Source organism: Saccostrea cucullata, unplaced genomic scaffold, assembly GCF_032062105.1.
Source record: "Saccostrea cucullata isolate Sc308-1 unplaced genomic scaffold, CSIRO_AGI_Scuc_v1 ctg1886, whole genome shotgun sequence".
Taxonomy (NCBI): domain Eukaryota; kingdom Metazoa; phylum Mollusca; class Bivalvia; order Ostreida; family Ostreidae; genus Saccostrea; species Saccostrea cuccullata.
In genome coordinates this window covers 133256-160299 of record NW_026920867.1, presented here as the reverse complement: position 1 = coordinate 160299, position 27044 = coordinate 133256, and the positions used below count along the sequence as shown (strand labels likewise).

General features: G+C 34.6%; 1 protein-coding gene across 2 annotated transcripts; it reads left to right on the top strand.

Moving 5' to 3' along the window:
- LOC134258546 (uncharacterized) lies at window positions 1–25074 on the top strand. 2 transcript variants are annotated; one of them, XM_062741108.1, is made up of 4 exons: window positions 1–147; window positions 13824–14021; window positions 18274–18324; window positions 24552–25074. In XM_062741108.1, the coding sequence occupies exons 1-4, from the start codon at window positions 39–41 to the stop codon at window positions 24977–24979; spliced, it is 786 nt and encodes a 261-aa protein (XP_062597092.1). In that variant the 5' UTR covers window positions 1–38; the 3' UTR covers window positions 24980–25074. The 2 variants fall into 2 exon arrangements, with proteins under 2 accessions (XP_062597092.1, XP_062597091.1); XM_062741107.1 differs by having other exon boundaries at window positions 18274–18330.
- The last annotated feature ends 1970 nt before the right edge of the window (window positions 25075–27044 follow it).

Genomic DNA, 27044 nt, shown 5'->3' with positions numbered 1-27044 from the left:
TTCAAAGTTGGTCATCATTTTTGCCTGAAGTATCAAAAATGGACGTACATAGAGAATTACTAGAACGTTATGTGGAACCGTGCATGAAAGAGTATGGAGTAGAGGATGCATCGATAGGAATTAGATACCTTGATATCTGCATTGGTGGTAAGGCAAAAATGTTTTCATTGAAATTAATTACTTTTTATACCCCCCGCTTGAAAAGCAAGAGGGTATATAGTAATCAGTATGTCTGTCTAGCTGTCTGTACGTCCATCCATCTGTCTGTCAGGCTTTGGGGTACCCACCATTTATCCGTAACTCCTCTCATACCACTGAATGAAATTTGATGAAACTTTCACAGAATTTTGATTACACATTGCCATTGTGCACCTCCTATTTTACTATTTGATTCGACATATATTTTGGGTTTTCCACTACAAAACATGGACACTGACATTACATTCATATAGGAGGCAGGGGTATCATTTAGTGAGCTCCTTGCTTATAGTACCTCTAGTTTAGTATTACAGTTTTAGATTATAGTAAAGGGCTGAAAGCAATTGTTTTTAGTTCACCTCAGCCTTCAGCTCAATTGAGCATTTCTCCTCAAAATATGTCCATTGTCTGTCATTGTCATTGAAAACTTTTTTTCAATTTTCATCTTTTCCTAAAGAACCATACCTTCTTCTGAGGGGAGATAAACTTGAATAAATTAGTGTAGTGATGTACAGTACTCACTGTATCTCCTATATACTTTTTAACATTAAGATAAAATCTAAGGTATTTTGGCTGGAGTCTGATTGATGTATGATTTAGAGAAGAAACATTGAAATAGGGCAGCTGTGAGTCCTCAATGCTGGCCACAGTTGGCAAGCATATTTCCAAACTGGTTTTATATGGGTATAATATATGTATATCTAAAGAAGGGTACTCTCACTGAGGTGTAATACAAAATAGATTTGTTAACAATTACACAACCGCTCTTTTATTTCATTGCCAACCCAAATTTTTTTCGTTGCAAAAATCCAAAAGATTCCAGCCAATGGTCAGTTTAACATTTACAAGCAACTTTATTGGTCAAATGTTTGAACCATAATCAAAAGTACAGAAACAAATAATGGAAACCTCAACATGACAAGTCCAAATAAAAGTAAAGCACCACATAGTGTAAAACTGTTTTGAATTTCAACCAATCCATGTTAAATTGTTTATAATCAGATAAATTCGGTAAAATTCAATAAAATAAAAATACTCCATTTTACATCAGTATGCAACAGCTGTAGTCAAACATATTTTTGTTTGGCCTTATCCTGAATATTTAAGAGGATAAACTGATGCCATTCTTCTTATGTATTTCACATGTAGTCCTCATTTCAGATCTTCACTTATTAGCTCTTCTGAGCCAAACTTAAAGGCTCAAAGAGCTAATGCTATGGCCATTTGTGCGGTGTGCATCGTGCGGTGTGTGGTGTGCGGTGTGCAATAACTTTTTAGAATATGGGCCATAACTCAAGAACCCCTTGGCCAATAATTGTCAAATTTGTCACAGGGTATCCTTGGCCCAAGGGCTACCTCTTGTACTAAAACTAGGGTTGTGACCCTAAAACAAGGGGAGATAATCAGGAAAATAAAACCAAAAGTACTGGTTGCTAAAAAATCTTCTTCTCCAGAACCACCAGGCAGATTTTCACCAAACTTACATACAAGGTTTAGGATATGTTGAAAATTAAAAATTGTTCAAGGCATGACCCTGGGGCAAAGGGCGTGGTCTCAAGGTCACTTCAAAGTTAACCAAAATTTACACTTAATAAAAACGTTGTTATTTTTCTTACTATAAAGACTAGGATCATCAAATCTTGTAAGTTGATGTATCTTAGGACTTCACATCATGTTAACACAAAAGTAGGTCATGGTGACCTACTTTTTAGCTCACCTGAGCCAAAGGCTGCTATTTTGTCCATCGTCCGTCCGTCCGTCTGTCTGTCTGTCTGTCTGTCCGTCCGTCCGTCTGTAAACTTTTCACATTTTTGACTTCTTCTCAAGAACCACTGGGCCAATTTTAACTAAACTTGGTACAAAGCATCCATGGGTAAAGGGAAATTTAAATTGTAAAAATGAAGGGCCAAGTCCCCTCACAAGGGGAGATAATCAAGAAAAGACAAAAAATAGGGTGGGGTCATTAAAAATTTTCTTATCAAGAACCACTGGGCCAGAAAAGCTGAAACTTATGTGGAAGTATCCTGGGGTAGTGTAGATTCTAAATTGTTCAAATCATGACCCCCGGGGGTTGGGTGGCGCCACAATTGGGAATCAAAGTTTTACATAGAAATATATAGGAAAAATCTTTAAAAATCTTCTTCTCAAGAACTACTGGGCCAGAAAAGCTGAAACTTATGTGGAAGCATCCTTGGGTAGTGTAGATTCTAAATTGTTCAAATCATGACCCCCAGGGGTTGGGTGGGGCCACAATGGGGAATCAAAGTTTTACATAGAAATATATAGGAAAAATCTTTAAAAATCTTCTTCTCAAGAACCACTGAGTCAGAAAAGCTGAAACTTATGTGGAAGCATCCTGAGGTAGTGTAGATTCTAAATTGTTCAAATCGTGACCCCCGGGGGTTGGGCGGGGCCAAAATGGGGAATCAAAGTTTTACATAGAAATATATAGGAAAAATCTTGAATTTTATGGCTCATCTTTTTCTAAAACATTCAATCCCATTATTTCAGATACTGAGAGGTTTAGAATCACCAAATCTTGTAAGTTGATGCATCTTCAGGCCTTAAAACATATTTATGAAAAAGTAGGTCACTGTGACCTACTTTTTGTATTTTCAGGCATTTGCTTTCAAATTGTTTAAAGTGCATATTTTGAATACTTTCAGACCTATGATCATCAAACTTTGTCAGTTGATACGGTGACCTATTTTTGACATTTTATGGCTATATTTAAGTTTCTCTGGTACTTATTGGCTTAGAATCATCAAACTGATAGTTGATGCATCTTGGGTTTTCGGAGAATGTCAACCATAAGAAGGTCACAGTGACTACTTTTGAATATATGAGGTGCTTATTGGCTTAGAACTATCAGTCAATTAATGTATCTTGAGTCCTCAGAAAGTTTTAAATCAAAAAGGTGGTCACCATGACCTTCTTATGGTATTTTATAGCTATACTGCTTTCAGAAATATCTTCATTCCTAACTGGCTAAGAATCATCAAACTTTGTCAGTTCATGCATCTTAGGATACTTAGAGTTAGAGGCTTCAAATAGAAATGATAGACTGTACAATTTATCAGAAGAGTGATTCAAGGCCCTTGGGCCTCTTGTTTAAAATTACAGCAGGCAGATGGTTTTTCTGCAACTCTGCAAAGAAGTTGAAAGAACAGCAGGTCTATGATAGATCAAGTCAGGTTTAAAGCATCTCTTGTTTACATTTCATCTTGTAGGTATGATATCTTTAACTGGCAACCATCATTTGGTTAAGAAAATTTTATACATTTTACCGGTAGTTTTAAAATGTCATCACTTTTGTATATCTTCATATGAAGCTCTCCTTTGAAAGGAGATCAATCTAGTCTAAATATGGCAACAACCATGCAGCCCTCTAAAGGCTTTGGAGGAATTGTGGTCTAGGAGCTTTTGCTCATAGGATGATATGAAGCATTCTACCTGATGATTTAGTGCATGAAAACAATTTCCTTGAAGATAATATAAGTCTTATATTTATATGATAAAAGAAAACTTTCAAAAAACAAAATAAAAAGAAATGATAGATGTAGTAAGAATGAAGGGTTTATTATGAAAAGTTTATCATGATCCTGAACTTGAATTAGAATCATTTGTCTATAGACAAGAACCATGATACAGAAGCATAAGGTTATACATCTGATTCTTGCAGTTATTTTATTGTGGCTGATTGCTCAAGATGAGTTTGCTGATAATTACACATGTATGGTTATATGTATTGGTTGCTCTGCATATACTAAGGGGCTAAATGTTTGTGTGATGTTACGTTTAAAACCACGTGCTGTTGCCTGTCCAGAACATGTTCTTATAAAAGGGAAGCTTCTATGTTAGCAGCTTTTGCCTGGGTAACAGTTTGCCATTTCATGAATTCCACTAAGAAATCAAACATGAAAACTATATGTGGTCATTTAGCAAAATGTATTTAGTGTGTGGTGCTTATTCATAAATATGCCAACTACTCAGTACTCTTTGATCAGGTGATAGCGCTGAATTTTGAATATATTAACTTATCTTGTTTATATGTACAGTATTTGAATTTGATCTTTATTTTTTTTACAAGCAGTAACTTACAAGCTGAACACATCAATCCATTTCAGGTATTATAATTTCTATACCCTATTATCACCCTTTCTTTTTCCCTCAGCTCACAAGTCTCCCACCCTCCCCCTCCTCCTCCTCCTCAAAATAACAGTTATATTGTTGATTCTAATGTATAGACACAATTCTTTTTATGCCCATGGCTAGGAAGATCCTTGGGGTATATTGTTTTTTTTCCTGTCTGTCTGTTTCTCTGTCTGTATACAACTTACACCTAGCCCATAAGCTGTCATAGGGGTCATCAGAGTTTCACAAACACATCATGTTCTGTTATTATAAATATTTACACTTTTCACTGAGTTTGACATTAATGTTATTCATTTTAAAATCTCAGACTAATTCTTTTTATTCAGACTACTAAAATTTATTGTTTATCATGTTAATTCAATTAAAATTCTAAGTAAAAATATGAATAAGTTTATATGAGCATGTTGACGTGTCTGATTCCATTTTTTCTGGATACTTGAATGTATTTATAGCTGTCGTGGGTCTTGGTGGGTAGGTAGGCTATCTCAGTCATTCATTGTTCAACATATTTGACAGCCATACTTTTGCAAGAATCACTGACTTTAACAGTTAAGTGTTTACTTTGACATTTAACCCTCTTTCAGGTACGGATGTACAGAATTGATAATAGATAAGAAAACTTTTCTAGTGGTCATAGGGATGGTGTTAGAGGCACTTATCTGAGTTAAAGCTGACATGAACTCTTAAAAAGGCACCATTTTTCATCTTTGTACGACTTACTACATTCCTGTACGCCTTTGTCCGCCATATTTCTTCAATTCCGCCATATTTAATCGAAAAATTTTGGCCACCTGTACCTGCTATATATGGGTGCGTTCACAGTTCTACCATTAGTACCAACTTTCAATATACCATTGGTGCAATAATTTGACAATGGTACCAACTGTACCAATAAACCCTGAACGGATATTGGCATAAAAATGTAACTATTTTACCAATGTTACCAATGGGAGTCCAATGGAAACGTTGGTAATACTGAATTACAGATTTCTTTGTCTTCTTAGTTATTGGCACATGCCAGAATCGCAAGAAAATCATAGCAGACTCAGAGCCGAGAAACATACCACATCTGGGTCACACTTCTTTAATTGCCATATCTATGAGTTTTATATAATCCATTTAATGGATCATGTCTAAATCATATTTCAAAGTCATGAATTTAAGTGTTTGATATGATTTTTATGTGATTTTGGCATGATTTGTTAAAAAGGGTTGGAGAAAAAATCGTTTATATCATTGTGAATCCGGGATCCAAGTCTTTCTAGCTTGTTGCCATGTCGATAACTAGCTGTGACGTCATTTACCAACACTAACCACACTCTAGACTGTCTGCAGAAAAATCTACCATTGGCAAAAAACATTGGTACCACTGGCATGCCAATGGTAATTAATTCTACCAACGGCAACTTTTGTCTACCAACGGCAGAACTGTGAACGCACCCATTGCCTTTTACAATTGTTTCACTTGAGTGATTTTCTAGCCAGGCTGTGGAAATGTACACATCTCCGATAGCATAATTGTCATAAATCCATAAACTGACCAAATACATGTTTTAAAAGTTAAAATGCAACAAAAATTAGAACTATACTGAGAAGTAAATTATTTTTGAATGCATTTGCAGCAATTTTGAAAAAATAACACGGAAAACAGCAGGAACCGTTTAGATATGCACACATGCAGGTCGAGAATACGCATCGAACGCAGTCATAAAGATATTTACCTGAATATTGCTATTGTTACAGGGATGCGCACATGTCGAAAGAAATATCCTATTTTACTTTTATTGAAATATGCATCTCAGAAGTTATGTAATCCATTGCTAACTGAACAGTAAAAAATTGTCACCACATAGCACTTGGACACACGTGGTCCACGACGCTCAGTCTTTTTGGTCAGGGGAAATCTAAAAAGGTGGAAAGCTTACTGGAAATTTGGCTGATTGAAAAAAAAATGCAAATATATATTTTTTTTTCAAAAATAAATATTACTCTTGTCTGTATATGTAAATGTAAACAAAATTTATAAACATGGCTTAACTACATTAAATTTATTCTATAGCATGCAACATTACGAATCATTCATCCTTTGACAAGATTCTCCCGGGAAAAGGGGGGGGGGGGTAATTAAAAAAAATGCATAACGCTCTCTGAAAAAGATCGGATTTCAATACGATCAAGTATTCCCATTATAAAAAAACTGTATACTGGCTTTATTTTTTTTTTTTTAAATATAGACCTAATATAACTTGATTTAAACTTATTTTATAATTTTATCTACAATAAACGAGTTTGATTCTGTGGTATATGAATGATAAAAATAGAATTCATTGGCGGATCTAGAGGTGGGGTGGGGTTCCGGGAATTGGAACCCCCTTTATTTTTGTGCACACATACAGAGAGAGAGAGAGAGAGAGAGAGAGAGAGAGAGAGAGAGAGAGAGAGAGAATCTAGAATATAGATATTTATACAGTGTTATACGTCTAATAATTTGAAGAAATAAAAAATCTCTGTCCTTTCTGTTCGCTAGATCTGTAGATTTTTGCGGATTTGCTTTCTTCCGTGTACCTTCAATCATTTTTCAATCATATATTTGAATCTCTTCAACATTTTACAAAAGTATACAGAGACCACAAAAATATATAGGTGATTTTATACATAACAGTAGATCTATAAAGCATGTGTGAATAAGAAACTAAACAAAAAAATTGTACCTTGTTATAAATGTGAAGTATGGGAATTTAGGCCAGGGGCATATTTTATTTTATATTAATATGTATTAATGAAACTCATCTCCGAGTTCTTTTAAATTACAATGGGGACAAATTCTATCTTGTCTTGGTAACCCTGGCTAAGGGCTCCGACCACCCACAAGTAACATGCAAGGAAGATTCCAGCGAACTTTAGCTTTACCATTTTTGGACCATCTTCAGAAGTAACTAACTTTTAGAAGTATGCATGAAATATTGCGATTCAGTGAAGATCAAGGTTTAAAATGTTCCAGTAGTATGCAGATGGAGGGGGGTTCACTTTTTCTTAGGATAATCTTTTGCTGCAGTTTCAAATAATATTTTGATTTGGAAGCTCCCTTCACATTTTTTGTTGCCGGAAAATACGCAGATTCAAGCATTTAAAAGTAATGTACCGAACAGAAAGGTTACAGGAAGCCGCCTACCAAAAAAGGATTTTAGAGTGTGGTGCATAGGGTTTTTTTTTTTTGTGTGTTTGTTTTGTTTTGTTTTGTTTTTTTTTGCTTGTCAACTGATATTGAAGGTCCCCCTTCAATTTAAATTGCAGTGGCCGCGGTGTGATTCTATGCATGAGTGCCATGCGCGGATCTAGAGTGGGGTCGGAAACAAACCCCCCCTCCGGGATTTGCAAGGTTATTAAATTTATATACACTGTACTAAAACATGCTAAAGCAAGAAAAAAGTTACGTTGGACCCCCCCCCCCCCCGGAAAACGCAGACTCCCTGGTAAACGTAAATTTGTGTTAAATTGGTATGAAAAGTCTCAGGTTTGAAGCATTACAAGTCATCGACTAACCTCCCCCCCCCAAATAGGTTTTTGAAGTTTGGGAGAGTTTACTTTTTTTTTCTGCTTGTCAAGAAATTTCTGGGTTGGATTTTTTTTGGACTGAGGTCGACCGCCCCTCCCTGGAAAAAATTTCTGGATCTGCACCTGGGGATACCGACCTCGAATGCCCCCCCTTCTAAAAATGGCTGGATCCGCCCCTGGAATTGAATGTGAATTATATTTTTTGACATAAAATATTCATAGTTGAAGCATATAGGAAGGGAAAGCAAACTGCCAATGATAGTTCCACATTCTACCAAAAATTAGCTTTTTTATACCTCTTGTCTAAATAATTTTTGTCCAGATTCCTTACCTGAGAAGGTATTTGAGAAAGTTCCCAATGCTCCCATTCCCATGAATATGTAGATTTCACGTTTATTTCCCTCTCAATTTCGGCGTTTAGGTTTATTTTCTTGTCAAAAGTAAAATTATTATTTCAATTTTTGAACAAGTTTCGACATCCCCGGCTGAAAAAAAAATCCTTGATCTGCCCCAAGATCTAGTAAATGGTACAGCACAAAGTGCATATGATTTTATATCTATTATTGCGCATATGGATGGTTACAGAGAGAGAGAGAGAGAGAGAGAGAGAGAGAGAGAGAGAGAGAGAGAGAGTTCAATGAATAAAAGACTAATTAAAAATTATCTCTAGTCAACAAGGTTTCAAGTGTCCCTACCCAAGTTTTTTTAAAATAAGCTAGACTGTCAGACAGGGATACTGAAATCTCGAAAGACTTCCTGTAATAATTATAAAACAGCCACATTCCGCAAAAATGTACATACTTTGTGGTCGGAGTGAGACAATAAAAAATCTCAAAAATGGATTTGGCAAAAATGTCTGTCTTCCAAGAATATTTAGATAACGGTCATGTCAATTACCCCCCCCCCCCCCCAAGTTTAAAAATACAAATGCCTAAATGTCAATCTAAACAGGGGATGTTTTTTTTTCGCGTGTGTGTTAAAGAACGTACAGATGTACCCATAAAATTTTGTATTCTGGTTAAATGCTTTTAAGTCTTGAACTAAATAATTACTTAGTTTATATTTGAGATTAGTACTAAAATAATCAGTTGTAATTGACAAATGAATTTTGCGACGCAAAACAACTGCAGACTACATGTACATATAGAATGTTTATTAGAACTAGATAGACAATTTTCAGTTATACCTTATAAAGCCATTATAATTATACTTTAGCCCCCCCCCCCTTTCAGCCGCGCAAATACCAAATAACTTCTCTTTTCCACTTGTGATGTTTTCCCTGACCAAAATCTGATCAGCACGGAGTAAGTGTTTCGATGTGCTAGGCTGTACGGAGTAGTAACAGTGTGTTTACTTTGGAGTTTTTATGGAGTTTATTTCTTTTTTGTGATGTGTATTTCAATAAATGGAATTCAGGGTGTATATCACTTGACTTGTGCACATCTTCGAACCGATGCAGTGATCTTATTACCAGGTATGGGTATGTTTACAGCGTTCGACGCGTTTTCTCGACATGCATCGAAGTCTGCATAAAACCTGCAAATCAAAGACGCTGGGTGTTTTGTTTCATTCAATGATAATAATTTCAAAGTGTGTTTACGGGTTTTAGTGCTTTTTATTTCATGTTTATTCTGCATAAATTGGCGCAGTGTAAAAATGCGTACTCGTGCAACTAAATCTTCTTTCAAACTTGCGTTTTCTTTTTTATTTTTTTAATTACATTTGATTCAAATCAATATTTATTCAGAAATATGATCATAATGTTGTTTGTTGTGGTTTTGATATGTCTTGATCAACCCATGTGTTTTCAAATGTTTTACCGTCGGAGATGTGCACAAGTCGATTGCCAAGCCAAAAAATCATTCAAGTGTAACGAAGGCATTGGGGTATATATCGCTACTATAAGACAAGGTATCTGAAAGAAATATGGCGGAATATGGCTGTAGTTGGTATGAAACAAGTCGTACGTAGATGAAAAAGTTGCTTTTTTAAGAATTCATGTCAGCTTTAAGGCTTCAGTGGTCAACAAACATTTTTGATACTCAAGAGCATGCTTCAAGTCTGGTCAGTTGAAGCTTACCTCATCAAACTTGTCGGGAGCTTTTGTTATACCCACGGCATCGGCTGGTCTGATTTCAAGTCTATTCTCAAGTTATTGCAAACCCTATCAAATCAAAATTGCATCCCTGATCTGATGTGCACTATTAGATTTTGAGTCTAATGTGGGACTTTTACTTTCTCATAGACAACATTCCTTGGTGGGCTCTGTAATCACTGATTATGTTCTCCTTCGTTTCAGTCATTGGAACATAAAATATTTCTATTCTAAGTACTTAGAAAATAAATAACAGAACACAGATATAAAGTATGTTGAGCGCCTATCAACCAGTTTATTCGCATATATGTACAATTAACACGCGACTTTAAGTAGCGATGCACTGGATGATGACCCCAAGAAATATATCCAAAATTCCAAATACAATCTATCTGCAAAATACAATGAAACATGTCTTAATTATACAATATATGTATATATATATCTAAGTAATTCAAAAAAAGCGTGTTCGAAATCTGGTTGATTATTGCTCGTCGATGACCGCTTTACGCCTGACCAACTTCTTATATACTATGACCAAACAACTACTCTTCAATGTGCTTACTCGTATAAATTAATCCCCACATACAACTAATAGAAATTGATTTAACTATAAAATTAAAATCAATGAAGGCTACTGACAGGTTATTTGATGTTACAGTAATTTTAACAACCTGTTATAAATTCAGCATGTCATCATTTTTATGGTCGTTATAATGGCCTTGTAAGTAAATGTATTAATCTATTCTTTCATCATATTTTGGCTGACTTCAGTCCAACTTCCTTATTTTGGACTTCTGTGCAAGAACCATTGCAAAATTCAACCAAACTGACGTCAAAGTATCATTGGGTAAACCAATGAAAGGGTATCCAAGTTTATTCAAATAAAATGCCATGCTTTTTTGAATGGGGAGAACTCACAAATGAGTGGAAAATGCAGACAACTAATTTGTACATGACAATTGAGATCATTTCAAATTTACCATTGTAAACATTCCTTATTTCTTTAGCAAGATCTCGATCTCACTTGTATTTAGTGTTTATTTCTACAGACATACACAATATTAAAACTCAAGAACATGCTTCAGATATAAATTTTTAAACTTAAGCTGGCTTCATTAAAAAAAAAAATGATATTAAAGGGAGTTCAACAACTTCGCTTAAATTCAGCATCATACAATTTCTATGGTGGTGATAATAACCTTGTTAGTAAATGATACCTATACATCAATCCTATTTTGGCTAACTTGTTTCTTTTCAAGGGTAACTAAATTTTCTACAAATTGTTCCATCGAGCTAATATGTAAAGGAGGAGGGGGGTTCAGTTGACAGGGGATGCTTACTCTTGGCATCTGATCCCAATCTATTTTTTTCAGGTGTTCATGTTTATGGTCTCTTGAAAGATGTGTACAGTGGACCTTTAGATATCCGGATGCCAGATATCTGGATGCTTCAGTATCCGGACAATTTTTCATCGGAACGGAATTTTTTATTGTTATTTTGTCTTGTTTAACTGGTGATTCAGATATCCAGATGCTTTTTTGACTGGGAACCAAAGCGTCCGGATAAATGAGGCTCCACTGTATTGTGTAATTATTTTTAGGTTGAACTGACAATCAGTGTTTGTTTAATCCTCATCTTTTTGTATTGATGATTATATACAACATTATCGAAATCTAATAAAATGCCTTTTAAATTTGTCGAAGCATTTTCAAGAAATCACATGGCGAAAGTAGTACTGTAATAGATACTTGATTTTACAAGAAATAGGTACTTGATCTTGTTCTGTTGATTTATGAAGTACATGTATCATCTTAAACATCTTTAAACTGATCAGGTTTCAGATTATATTAAAGTTAAAAGAATCAAGGATTGAGCATTTGACAGTAATGCAGATATATTAAAAATAGTTGCTCAGTAAGCTTAAAAGTATGCAGTTGTAAGTGGTGTAGTATCTAATTGAAGGAAAATGTATATTGCAATTTGCTATATGTTATTTTAAAAAATGGTAAACAGATACAACCGTAATCCGTGATTCCTCTGACTCTAAGCCCTGCTTTTTATATTGTTATATTGTGACATGTGCATGGGAGAGTCAAAGCAGAGGCCATATTGAAAAGTGGGAATTCAACGACACCATCTGATGTTGCAATTCTGGCATTATTCTGCCTACCTTTACTACTTTTTTTCGAGGATCTAAGTCCGAGGTGCGAGAAATCTGTAAAGGGATGATTCTTTTACAACTTAACAATCATTTAAAGGATGCTATAGCTATTTAAAAGGCCCTATCATTGACAAATGAAGCATCAAACGAGAAGGTGACCTAATTCAAATAATGTTTCATTTGTTGGCAACAAGACCCAATATAAAAAGCAAGGGATAGAGCCAGAGAAATCTCGGATTAATACTGTTACAGGTCTAATAAGAATCAAGACGCTGTCAGGGTTCACTATAGTTTATTAGAATGATCGATGATCGAGCCCTAAAATTGTAAACATAAATATAAATACATGTAAATCTGCAAAGCAAATAATTACAAGCATAAACAAACATACACCACATGAAATATAATGGTATATGACAAAATGTTCATTATTATACTTTCCCTCATGATAAATGTAAACAATACTGCACTCTGAATAAAGGCCAATAACTCTTAATTCCAACTGAACAGATTCATGGGGCTTTACAGATAAAACATGAAAATAGAAGTAAAAAATAGATTTTGATAATTAAGCTTGGTAAATCAAAAGTATTTGTCAAACAAACTTTATAGCCAGTAGCTTCATTAACCAATTCAAAGTAATAAAAATATCTAAAATGACAAATACATGTCCTTACCAAAGACAATGTGTCTGGAGGCTTGTAAATAGACAGTATGCAGAATTGACAAAAAATGGGAAACCAGCACCTGCTGCTGCTGCTATCAGGACCAAGGTCTGGGCAGAATGTGAGAAGCAAGAATTGCATGACAATCTACCACCTGACTGACCGGTAAAGCTTAATACACAATGACCTAACTGACCTAACCAATAGCAGAAAAGGGCAAGGTCTCAGTTACCATAATAATGCATCATATGACACTACCAAACTGGACAAAACACTACACACAACTCAAATCACAACACAAGCACATGGCCAGGTAAATATTGAAATCACATTAAATTATATAACCAAACACATTTAACATTTTAACAAATTTTATTAAATGAGACCTTACTACTGTAACGGGAGAGGAGAAAATGCAGCGGACCAGACCGGGATTCGAACCCAGGCCCCCTGAAACTCCGGTCAGGTGCTCTACCAACTGAGCTATCTGGCCACCGGCGATTGAACCCAGCTGACCGCCACATTCCTCCCTCCTTAAAGGTCTTTGGCCCTCCAAAGACCCCAACCCAGGCTCATCCCTGGCAGGTCTTTCACCTGTCCATTCCAGGGCATGGCACGGCACCAAATGTAACGAGAGAGGAAAAATTGCAGCGGACCAGACTGGGATTTGAACCCGGGCCCCCTGAAACTCCGGTCAGGTGCTCTACCAACTGAGCTATCTGGCCACCGGCGATCAAACCCGGCTGACCGCAACACTACAATACAAGGTTCATAGAACTTGCTTAATGAAAAAATGTAAGCAACGAGTATAAAAGGTGTTAACATCAACTTGAAAATAGAACGTCAATTTCTGACCTTTTAATGCATAAATCAGATGATGAGGTTCATTTTCAATTTTTGTAACAAGTACTACCTTTATATTAGTTCATTTAATTATGAGTGATTGTGATATTATTTGCTTGTTCATATCTTTTAGTAATTGTTTTTACAGGCATTGCCAACCACAGATATGAAAATCACCTACGTAATGCCATCAGACATATCCATGCTATGAGACTAAGAATTCGTATAGGTGACGATGGACTTCCAATCGACTTTTCCTTGAAAGAACTGCAGAACTTTTTGAGAAATGATAGTGACTATGCCCTGAATGATATCAAAGCTGCTGTGGATACGTGTTACAGTGAAGGTAATTTCAACATACCAGAACTACAGAGTACATGTAGCTTATACATTTTTAGCTCACCTCAACGAAGTTGGTAGAGCTTATGTAATACCCTCGGCGTCGGTGTCGGCGTCCCGGGTTAAGGTTAAGTTTTTTGGAGCAGTTTTCTTTTTAAGTACCTCTGTGTCCTATATTGATTAGACATGCATGGAAAATGTTTCTAGTGTGTTTCATTGTACCAGTCAAAGTTTCAGATGCTGCAATTTCAGCAAAGGAATGACCAAGTTAATGTTTTTGGAGCCGGTTTCATTTCAAAGATACTATGAGCCCTTTAATGACCAAACTTGCTTGGATAGTACATCTTAGGATGCATACTACTAGACTTGCTTCGGATGCTGAATGTGACCTACATTTTCCGGTTGAGTGAACAGGTTCAAGTTTTTGGTGCAGGTTTCATTTCAAAGATACTATGAGCCCTTTAATGACCAAACTTGCAAGGGTGGTATATCTTAGGATGCACACTACTAGACTTGCTTCGGATGCTGAATGTGACCTACATTTTCCAGTTGAGTGAACAGGTTAAAGTTTTTGGTGCACGATTCATTTCAAAGATATTATGAGCCCTTTAATGACCATACTTGCATGGATGGTACATCTTAGGATGCATACTACTAGACTTGCTTCGGATGCTGAATGTGACCCACATTTTCCGGTTGAATGAACAGGTTAAAGTTTTTGGTGCAGTTTTCATTTCAAAGATACTATGAGCCCTTTAATGACCAAACTTGCATGGATAATACATTTTAGGATGCATACTACTAGACTTGCTTCAGATGCTGAATCTGACCTACATTTTCCGGTTGAGTGAAGAGGTTAAAGTTTTTGGTACAGGTTTCATTTCAAAGATACTATGATCCCTATACACTCATTCTCAATTTATAGTACCAATTCGATCTTGGGAAAAGTCAAAAAATGTAGTGAACTGAAATTAACACTTTTATACGTCATTTGAAACATGAAAGTGTATAGTTATTAAAAATCGCAATTTGATTTACATACTTCATGCTTTGTTTTGTTGGCCTCCTTCGAAATAAAAGCGGTTGGAGGGCAAATTTTTAATCAAGATATTTACGTGATGTTGAAAAGCCATATTTGGAAACGAAAGAATTTTTTTTAAAATAACAAAATCAATATAATACAAATCAAATTTTGTTAACTATAAACATGTATAAACGTTTTAGGAAAATTTGTAAAAGGGGTTTAGAATCTTTGATTCAATTATTAGTTAAAATAAAACGGATGTAATTTTCATTTAAATGAAATTATTTTCTTTTTATTTTAGCAAGTTTTATCACATCTGATGATAAGCTTAATAATGACAATATTCCCTAAAATGCTACATTAATTGATTCTTTATTAACCTGCTCAGAGAAACGCACATTATTTAGAATATAAAAAGGTTAAATATTTCGCCATTACCTGATTACAAAGTGTTTGTTAAGTATCACGTAAATATCGCACATAGATATCATACAAAAATAAAAGTATATTCGGGGAAAAAATGATTATATTATTTCAAATTATTGAATTTTATGAATTTTCTTATCTATATATACGCTCTTTACAAAGGGTTGAATTGAAAATTCAAGTTATGATTTATCTATAGAGGACTCATGTAATTCATAACCCCTCCCCCTTCCACCATTTAATCTGTTGATTATTTCAAACGCAGCCATATAGCATCGTTTTTTAAAGTGTGTGTGTGGGGGGGGGGGGGGGGGGCAGCCAGAGAATTTTTTTACTTAACTGAAAAGTTGACAAGGCAAAAAAAAGGGGGGTGAGAAAACTTGCACAAAGTCGAAAATCCTAGAGGGGGAGAGGAGGCGAACTTTTTTTCAATGCCAACTACTTTCAGTACCAATTATTACACTACATTTTCCTAACATCACTATTAGTGGGGGTGGGGGGCAATAAGCCTTTCACTGAACATTTACTATAGTTGAAGTAAGGTTGGAGAAAAAAGTGGGGGGGGGGGCTGCTCCCCCCCCCCCCCCCTGTTGCTACATGTCTGAAATGTTTAATTGTTTGTGAAAACTTTATCGTCAAATCTCACAAATTAAACAAAGATCGCCCACCACCCTTAAAAGGTTTGTCAATAATTAAGTTGATTATCACATGTGCTCTATAGAGCAATATACATTTTATGTTCATATAACGTAAATTGAATTTTCAGTACCATTAAAGCATAGATGCATACGTTATATGTCTAAGCAATTCCAATGGGAAAATTAGGTGCACAATTTTATACATGTTAATATTTGTATTTCTTGCAAAGCAACAAAAATGGAAATGGATTCAATTTCATTCAGTTTCTTGACACCCAACACCCTCTGTTTTTACCCGATGTAGAACACCCCCCCCCCCTGCATGCAACGCAGCGTCTATTTTCTGGAATTATATTTCCTACAAAAATGATTTTTTTTCCTTCAAAATGTTAAGCTTGGTATACAATTCAGGTGTATATAACCATTTTTTAAGTTGACGATACACAATCATTTCAAACAAACAGCAAAATACAGACTTGAAGAAAGTTTTGTTTCAGATTTACGTTCCGAATGATAACGTGCATTACACTTGAAACTATATATATGCAATATTAACCAATTGCTCAAAATGGAAAGATTCAATCATTAAACCATAATTCTACTTGTGAATAATATTATGTCAGTTCAATTTTCAAATCACACGGATGCACAAGATATTGAGTGAAAAATGTTCACCTTTGCATGTGCACTTCAATTTGCTTTTCTGCACTCTTGTTACAGAAAAAAATGACATTTTAAGAAACAGTGTATATTTCTTCATGTTCTTAGTATTTACATCTTAAAGATTCACTCGCAAATCTGTTCAAACAGCTTTGGAAATTAATACTTATTTACTTTAAAACATGGTAACGTAAATATGGGTAACGTAAATATCGGTAACGTAAATATCTTTCTGAGATTTATCGTAACTTTTAATGCCATTGTTCAATTATTCCACTGTTAATTACAGGCATATTCTAGTGCTTGAGTGTAAGGCAATTTGACCCATAGGGAACAGTGTAGTTCTCTTACTTACCGGGTAATTTGTGAATAAATACTAACACGTAAATATCGTTGAATTTTTTAACCATTGGACTTATAAGAAAAGGGGGGCTATTGTTCATAAATACAGATAAAGAGTGTCCTTTTTACCATTCCATGCAATAGAAGAGGTGTTCATGATATTAAAAAGTTACAACTTAGTCCTATTGAGTCAGTTTATCAATCCTTCCAGTCCTTTTGAATTTCCAAATAGAAAAGTAATAATTCTGCGGTGACATCAAAATTTTATAAATATATTAAAACTTTTAAAAAATTGTGACACGCATATGTGTGAAGGGTGTGATATTCAGAAAATATAACTCAAATGTAGGACAATCTTACTAAGAAAAAGATATGTAAATGATTTAAAACTTCTTTTTGGTTTAAAATAAAAACTACATGATGATCGGCGACAGTAACGTAAATATCGATTTCTGCTATAAAAATGTGATTTTCTCCTAAGACAATCATTCAAAGTACAACAAACAATTGTTGCATTTTAATCAACAAACAACAATGGTTCATATGAGTGGCAGAAAATAAAATTTATTTGAAATATTATATTACTTAAAACGCGGTACATTATTTAAAGCGAATTGAGACTATAAATTGAGAATGCGTGTATAATGACCAAACTTGCTTGGATGGTACATCTTAGGATTCATACTACTAGACTTGCTTCAGATTCTGAATCTGACCTAATTTTCTGGTTGAGTGAAGAGATGAGTTTCTCTGTAATGTTTTCAATAACAGTATAATAAAAAAAAACATCTAGAAATTTCAAGCTATGTCAAGAACTTCCCAGAATTTCTACTTAATGATGTGTCAAATACAGTTATTTGTACTCTCTTCTCCACTAGCAAAAAGAAAAATAATCTGTATTAGATAATTGGTAGCCCCTCCTTCTTTTTCTACTTTGAAATAGAGTTTTGAAATTTTATCTTTTTAATATTTTTCTTTCTTCTGTGAAGAGGAAAAACAGTCTGTACTAAATGGTATGAAAATAATCTCATTCTTACTAATATTTTGCCAGCCCCCCCCCCTCTTAGAATCAAATGGTAGGTCATTCCCTTACAGCCAAGTGGTTTTAGAAGAGGCTGGGCATCAAAAGGAAACATGTTTACTACATATATATTAAATATTTTTTGTAGGATACTTCCCTGATCCATTGGAATGTGAAAAGAAAATTCGCAGAATGAAAGGTATAGGTGAGAATATTTTTCATATTTGATTAAAAAGAAACATTTTCTTTCAAAATATATTCACATATGTTGCATCTTTACATGCATTATGTAAACTCAGGTGACCTATTGCTCTCTGTTTTTGTCCGTTGTCTTGTGTCGTTCGTGAACATTTGAACATTTTCAGCTTCTTCTCTGAAACCACTGAACCAATTTTCACCAATTTTGGCATATAGCATCTATGGGTGAAAAGAACAAAAATTGTGAATTTCATGGTCTTTGCCCCCCTGGAGCCTGGGGGTGGGGTGGGGCCAAAACCACTAAAATTAGTGCAATCTTTAAAAATCATCTTTACTCCTGGACATCAAGCAGTCAAACTGTTGGTATGATTGTAATCAGTATCAAGTCCTCTACCAAAATTATGAAATTCTTGGCCCCAGGGTCAGGGGTTCTAGTGCTAGGGCGGGGCTATAGATTATAAAGTGAAAATGCATTATTTCTTTGAAATTTTTCTTTTCTGCTCCTGGGCATTAAATAAACTTACCAAGTGCTTAGTTGAGTTGAAAATGACTGCCTCTTCCAAAATCATGAATTTCATAGCCCCAGGGTCAGGGGTTCTAGTGCTAGGGCAGGGCTATATAGATTATATAGTGAAAAGGCATAAAGTCTTTGAAATTCTTCTTCTCTCCTCGTGGGCATTAAATAAACTAACCAAGTGCATATTTATGTTGAAGGCTGCCTATTCCAAAATTATGAATTTAATGGCCCCAGGGTCAGGGGTTCTAGTGGCAGGGTGGGGCTATATAGATTATATAATAAAAACTGAATTATTTCTTTGAATATCTTCTTCTTCACTGCTCCTGAGTATTAAATAAACTAACCAGGTACATAGTTATGTTGAATAAGGCTGCCTCTTCCATAATTGTGGATTTCATGGCCCCTGGGTTGGGGGTTCTGGTTTTAGGGTTGGGCTCTATTGATTATATAGTGAAAATGCATAAATTCTTTAAAAATCTTCTTTTCTGCACCTAGGTATTAAATCAATGAACTATGTACATAGTTATGAGGAGGAAGGATGCCTCTTTGAGATTTTTGAATTTCAGGGCCCCTGGGTCAGGGCTTCTTGTCTTAGGGCATGGCTCTAATGGTTATATAGTGAAAATGCATGAATTCTTTGAAAAATTTTTCCTTTGCTCCTTGGTATTATGCCAATGATCTTAGTTCATATTTATGAAGAAAGCTGCTTCTTCCAAAATGGTTAATTTCCGGCAATCAAGGGTATGGAACATTCAGTTTCCTCACATTTTCATGTTCGTTGCTGAAAGAAGGGCCCCTTGAGATAGTACCATCTCAATGATACATGTATATAGTAGGGATGTCAACAAATATTTGAATATTCAAATATTCATTCGATGCGTTGATATTTGAATACAAATTTATGATTCAAAAATTCATTTTTAAATGTAAAAGGATTTTAAAGAGAGAAAAATCTGGCAAGTTTTATTAGAAATCGAATCAAGTTTGTACAAAATTAAATGACTCTCCTCTTGGATTGCATATACTTTAAAGGTGTGAAGAGTGTATCTATTAAAGTAATTTATTCATTTGTTCACTTAATTCATGTTAGTGGTATAATAGTGTCCAATACTTAAAGTCATCTTGTATTGTTGTAAGGACACAGTTTTACAGTAAACACATGGATCTCATGTTTATGTAAATATCATTTAAAAATCATTATCAGGAAATTAATTAGCAAAAAAAAGATTTCTTTGAATTTTTCTTCAGGAGATAATTGTTCTGCTTGGTATAAATTTGTAGAACTTATCAATGTAGACTTTAGTAAGACGACCAATTAATCTGGAACATACTAAAGAATCTTTTGAGATTTCAAAAAAAAAATCATTACGTTTTGGATGGATACACTTCAATGACATATATTTGATAATTAAAAGAATATAATGGTGGTGCAATTACCAAACTCTTTATAAGTTTTGATTCCAAAATAATGGCATAAAACCTATACTGCTTGACCGGAGAGTAAAGATATGAATTATATGTAACCGGTTCTTGTAGAAATTAAGATTAACAAGTCGGTACGGGGTTGGATTCGTTTATTCCATGGAGATGATGTTGTTGAATTATAAATGAAAATCAATGGAAATAAGTGGAATCAATGGAAATCAACCCAGTGTATGGAACTGAGTGATCTATCACTTGATCAGGATTTAGAATCAGTAAATTACATGATGACAGACAGTTTATGGGTGTTTAATTTACTCCAAAATTATCAGATTTTAAAATAGACACAAAACAGATCTCTGACAACACCCTTCTTAGAAAGTAGCTATGAATAGATTGAAACAAAGGTTTTCCCGCCTGAATGGACAACTCAGACCATACAATACAAACTGACCCGTGAATGGAAAGGATGAATATAGGCTACACCCTTATTTATAAATAGACTCTTCCATAAATCTTACCTTAACCCATAGTCTTTGGGTTAAACCATTATTATGTTCCCCAAACGAAGTTTGGGAACATATTGTTTTTACTTTTTCTGAATTTTTTATTTGTTCTCCGGTACTTTTTTGTCCGCGAGTGTTCTCGTAAACTACTCATCTGATCTAGGTGAAACCTTTTTAGGGTCACTAGGTATGTTATGTAGATGTGCGGAACGAAGGTCATTTTGCGCGCACGTGCGTGCATGTGCGCGCACGTGTAACACGTGAAATGACCAATATAATAGATTTAGCCGTAACTTTTTAAATATTGGATGAAATGCTTTGAAACTCATAATATAAGGATATAATAGTAGTATAGACATGATGACATGGTCAAAATAGCAAGATCTCACGCGAATGCAGGTGCCCTTCGCTGCGATTGGCTGAAACTAAAAGTCTTAATATCTATTTTGTTTTCTGACAAAATCCTTTGAAATTTTGAACATAGTCTTACACTATGAAGATCTACAGCATGATATATAAGAATAATCATGAACGCACGCACATGCACGTGTGATGCAATCTGATTGGCTAAAACTTTAAATGCCTACAACTTTCTTTGTTCTCAATAATACAGGGTGAAATTTCAAATATGAATAGATATGATGATTGCCTACATTATACTACTATCAAAAGTAAATACATGGACGTGCATGCACATGCGACCGCACACAATGTATTAAAAGACAGTATACTTGAGTGTTTGATGTTCATGCAGAATTAAGAACTTCTAAATATCAAGACATGTAACATACTGAAGCATGCAGATCTTTTACCCTTGACCTTGAAACTTAGGTCAAGGTCACTGGTAACCTGAATAAAATGTTGATATTAGCTATTTACCAAAATCACCTTGACCTATGAACATGAAATCGACCTTAACTTTTGTCCTTGACCCAAGGGTAAAAAGAAATATGAAGTACATGTACATATATCTAGAAACACCTTTCAGAGTTTATTTCGGTTGACAGGTTAGAAGTTAAAGAGGTGGTGGTTTTTAATGACCTTGACCTTTCATCCAAATGTCACAATCAATCTTAAGTTCTTGGAATAAGATACAAGATTCAACTCCAACGTTAAATAGGTTAAGAATAAAAATACCCCCCCCCCCCACACACACACACAAACAAATCAAATTAATGACAACGTAGAGAATCACTGTTAAACTCAAATAACACCTCGGACCCACGTAAAATTTCAGGAAAACTGCAGAAAAGAGCTCGAGGAAAGTGTATTGAAATATTTCATTTGAGTTTCCAAAGTATATAGAAATTATTAATTTATACAGAAAAAAAATTACAAATCCTGTCGTGTTTAAAATTAAAGTGCAGATGACCAAAATTGGCATATAAGCCTTTCATAGCCTATTTATTCAGATGTCGTTAATAGCATTCAATTCTACTGATTTGAAATAATATTTTGATACCAAGCATCCTTTGTTTAATTTATCTTTAAAATTTATTTGATTTTTTTTTTTAGAATTACGCAATCCAGAAATAGCGATTTTCGGTATATTAAAAATCAATATTCATGTACGCTCCTTCGTAAAATAATCAGATATTTGCATTCATGAAAAAATATTAATAAGAATGTGTTAAACAATATAGGTCACATTAGCTGACACGAATGTCTTTTTAGACATCTCTTGTAAAACCCAGAGAGTAGCCTCCTATGCATTGGAAAAAATGAATAGTTCCGGTCAAAAAACCTTTATATATTTATTTACAAAGTATATAAAATTTACCAGGCACCAGTATCAGAGTTGTCAAAATGTCCGGAGAGGAAATATTAAAAAAAATTCTGAACAGAAAGGAAAATCCCTTTTCCATGTATGGAACTACTATTGAATAAGTTCATTTTGATTGGTTAGGTATTGGGGTGATACCCTTAGTCGACTTTAACCCTGCCTTGTCGTCGGAATAAAACCAACTTTGAGCCCGACGTTAAAAGAAGTAGAGAAATAAAATGTGAATCGGTATATTAAAAATATGACATATGATTGAAAAATGGTAAATTTATATATGTATTTTTTCTTTGATTCGCGGGATAGAAATATATGTTAATCGCTTTATCAACATGCCATAATCATCTTGCATATGAATGTACAGGGTGATCCAAAATATCTGATACTACTTTGACTTTCAATATCTTTGTTAATAATTGTTCAACATATTTTATTTATACATCATTTTAAACTGCTAATTCTACCATTTTAATAAATATGAAAATATGGGAAAATGTTGACGTTGTCATGACAATATGACGTTATTAATTCTTTTATTGTTTATTTTGCATTGATATGTCAAATCAGAGAGCTGTAGATATGGTCCAATTTTATTTTGAGACACATTCACACTTAAAATGGATTTGTATTATGAGAAAATGTTATCAACTGTGCAGTAGGCTTACAAAACTGCAGGTTAATAAGTAAGTGAAAAAATAACAAAAGACTGGATCAGTAGAAGATGTTCATTTGAAAAACATTTGAATGCCCCTGACAATCAGAACTGTTGAATTGGTTGCTGTTGTTGAAGAACTGATAACAGAAAAGCCACAAAAGTCAGTAAGAAGTGTTATGAAAAATCTAGGAAACAATGCCCAGTTATGGAAGTGTATACAGAACTTTACGGCATTACTTAAACTTTTTCCTTGTACAGTGCCTATGATATATTTCTAACAAGATGGAGCAACCCCACACAAATCATAACAAGTTCTTGGATGCTTACAGAAAACCTTTCAGTAACCAACTGATTTCGTTCAGGACGAACTGTGTTTGGCTACCACATTTTTCTGATGTAAGTCCACAGAAATTTTTTTTTTCTGTGGGGATTTTCAAAAGACAAGGTGTATAATCCAAAGCCAAACACCCTGGAGGAACTGAAATCAGAAATTACCCGAGAAATTCGGAAAATTAAACCAGAAATTTGATCAATAACTTTAAGAAAACACTTGAACTCGTTATTGAACAAAGTGGACGTCACGTAGAGCATGTGTTGAAATAGCACCATTATTTTTGGGACTGTATTATTATTTAAAAGATTGTGTATAAAATCTGTGGCATGTGTTGTATAAAATGTTATAACATATGTTAAAATTTAAAATATTTAAATGAAGAATTTCATAAAATTTTAAAGAATTACTATCACTTGAAATGGTATCAGATATTTTGGATCACCCTGTACATGTACGTGTGCGCGCATGCAAAACGTTATACAATATATCGTTGATAGTTGATGATATCATTGTAACTTTTATATTCTTAAATGAAATCCTGGGATACTAAGCATATTTATAAAAAGGTCTTAGAGGAATAAGGCACGATAAGGGACATGGGGAGCGTTTGGGGAACATCTGTAACGGTCCCCGTTACAATTAGCACTAGTTTAAATAGGGATGTTTATAATTTTAAACAAAATGTTATAATGCGCAGCGCTATGTAAATGCATGAATGAATAAATGAATGAATGAAATTCCTGAAATAAAATATATATAGCATTAATTAAAATAAAATAAAACTAAGTACAACTACCACATATATATAATGCAAGATGTATTTATTTGATCGAATATTCGAATACATTCGAATACTCCTATCGAATTTTCGAATATCAATAATTGACAATTTTGACATCCCTAATATATAGTTCATCTCACATTTAGCATGTTTAGTATTTGAAATCTGAAGATCATGACAATTAAAAAAATGAAGAATAAATTTTAGTTTTTTGAATCTTTTTGGTATTACAGTGGAGCTTTGGAAGGAAATGGATGAAAAAGACAAAGAAATCTCATACAGCAGAGACGTCTTTGCTAAAACAAGGAATGCAGCTGTTGGAGAACTAGCAGTTTTGAAATTTTTAACCAGAAAAGAAACGAAATGTGTGAAAAATACCATTCAACAGCAAGCTATTGCCATTCAGCAGAAGGATGACACCATCAAACAGCAAGCTGCCATTATTCAGGTGAAGAATCACACCATCCTACAGCAAGCTGAAGCCAATAAGGAGAAGAATTCTACCATCCAGCAGCAAGCTGACACCATTGAGCAGCAAGCCAGCACCATCCAGCAGCAAGCCGACACCATCCAGCAGCAAGCCGACAACATTGAGAGGATTAAAAGGCTTATGGAAGAACGTGGCATAAAGCTGGATGATCTGATCATGAAAAGCCTGTAAAGAGGCTCAAGTAGTCACTGTAAATGGTAGTAACATGTATAATTGAAAGAATCTTTTTATTAATTAATGAAAAATTCTATTCACTATCAGATTTGAACAAGTGTAGTGGTTTAGATTTTCATTTCATAGCCATCGTTTCGTAATTCAATATTTACAAGTATTTGCTGGTATTTCAGTCTGATAATTCTATTTACCTTTTGTTTTCAGTTGTTACTTAGATAAAACCCCTTTATTATAAGTCTTTTATAAGTTAGGACATGAGTTGATATTCCACATGTTTTACTTTTTAGCTCACCTCAACGAAGTTGGGGGAGCTTATGTAATACCCTCGGCGTCGGCGTCGGTGTCGGTGTCGGCGTTGGCGTCCCAGGTTAAGTTTTTTGGAGCAGTTTTCTTTTTAAGTACTTCTATGTCCTATATTGATTAGACATGCATGGAAGATGGTTCTAGTGTGTTTCATTGTACCATTCAAAGTTTCAGATGCTGCAATTTCAGCAAAGGAATGACCAGGTTAATGTTTTTGGAGCAGGTTAACATTTTTGGTGCAGTTTTTGGTGAAGGTTTCATTTCCAAGTAACTATAAGCCCTATGTTGACCAAACTTGCATGGATGGTACATCTAAGGATGCATACTTCCGGGCTTGCTTCGGATGCTGAATCTGACCTACATTTTCCGGTTGAGTGAACAGGTTAAAGTTTTTGGTCAGGTTTCATTTCCAAGTAACTATAAGACCTATGTTAACCAAACTTGCATGGATGATACATATAAGGATGCATACTACCGGGCTTGCTTCGGATGCTGAATCTGACCTACATTTTGTGGTTGAGTGAACAGGTTAAAGTTTTTGGTGTAGGTTTCATTTCCAAGTAACTACGCAAGTGAGTTAAGGCTAAATATGGAAATTTCTATGCAAATGAGCAAATAAAAATTCATAAGTTGTATATTTTATGTACAGAAAAAGTTTAATTTGATTCTCTTATACATACTTAGTACCCACAGATTATTAATACAAGTGCACATTATGACGTCATATTATGACGTCATTTTTCTCTCCCATTCAAGGTAATAAATCACATCAACAAAATCACCTCGGCACAAGGGCATATCCTATCTAATTTAAAATAAACAATGTATAATATTAAGGAGAATATTCTTAAAATTATTAAAATTGCTGCACAAATCCTATGCACTTTCTCAATCGATAAAAATTTTAAGAAACTTACACTGGACTGTGAATTTTTACCCTGTTCAAACTTAAAACTGCACGAATAGTAACAAAACAATTGTAGTGCTGACATTTGTGCAGTAATATCTTAAATCCTTGGAATATCCTGCGTCTTTTATACCTTTTCTGTAAAATAAAGTAAGGTATGTCCTTGCACAGATGCGATTTTGCTGATTTCCTTACAAAGTCGATGACGTCATAATATGACGTCATAATGTGCACTGGCAATCACATGTCATGGGTACCAAGAATGTATTAGAAAACAAGTCTTAATATTTTCTGTGTGGTAAGTAGAGCAATTATGGAATTTAATTAATATTTTGCAAAGAAACCTCTATATGTAGCCTTAACTCACATGCGTATAAGCCCTATGTTAACCAAACTTGCATGGATGATACATATAAGGATGCATACTACCGGGCTTGCTTCGGATGCTGAATCTGACCTACATTTTCCGGTTGAGTGAACAGGTTAAAGTTTTTGGTGCAGGTTTCATTTCCAAGTAACTATAAGCCCTATGTTGACCAAACTTGCATGGATGATACATCTAAGAATGCATACTACCAGGCTTGCTTCAGATGCTGAATCTGACCTACATTTTCCGGTTGAGTGAACAGGTTAAAGTTTTTGGTGCAGGTTTCATTTCCAAGTAACTATAAGCCCTATGTTGACCAAACTTGCATGGACGATAAATCTAAGGATGCATACTACCAGGCTTGCTTCGGATGCTGAATCTGACCTATTTTTTGTGGATGAGTGAAAATGTTAGTTTTTGATGCGTGTTAACTATGAGCCCTATAATGAGCAAACTTGCATGGACGATACATCTTAGGATGCACA

What these genes read in the sequence shown, in the direction of transcription:
- LOC134258546 (XM_062741107.1), top strand. Translation starts at nt 39, where the DNA reads ATGGACGTACATAGAGAATTACTAGAACGTTATGTGGAACCGTGCATG. An exon ending in GGATACGTGTTACAGTGAAG is followed by an intron (nt 14,022 to 18,273) that starts GTAATTTCAACA and finishes TATTTTTTGTAG; the next exon opens with GATACTTCCCTGATCCATTG. An exon ending in TCGCAGAATGAAAGGTATAG is followed by an intron (nt 18,331 to 24,551) that starts GTGAGAATATTT and finishes TTGGTATTACAG; the next exon opens with TGGAGCTTTGGAAGGAAATG.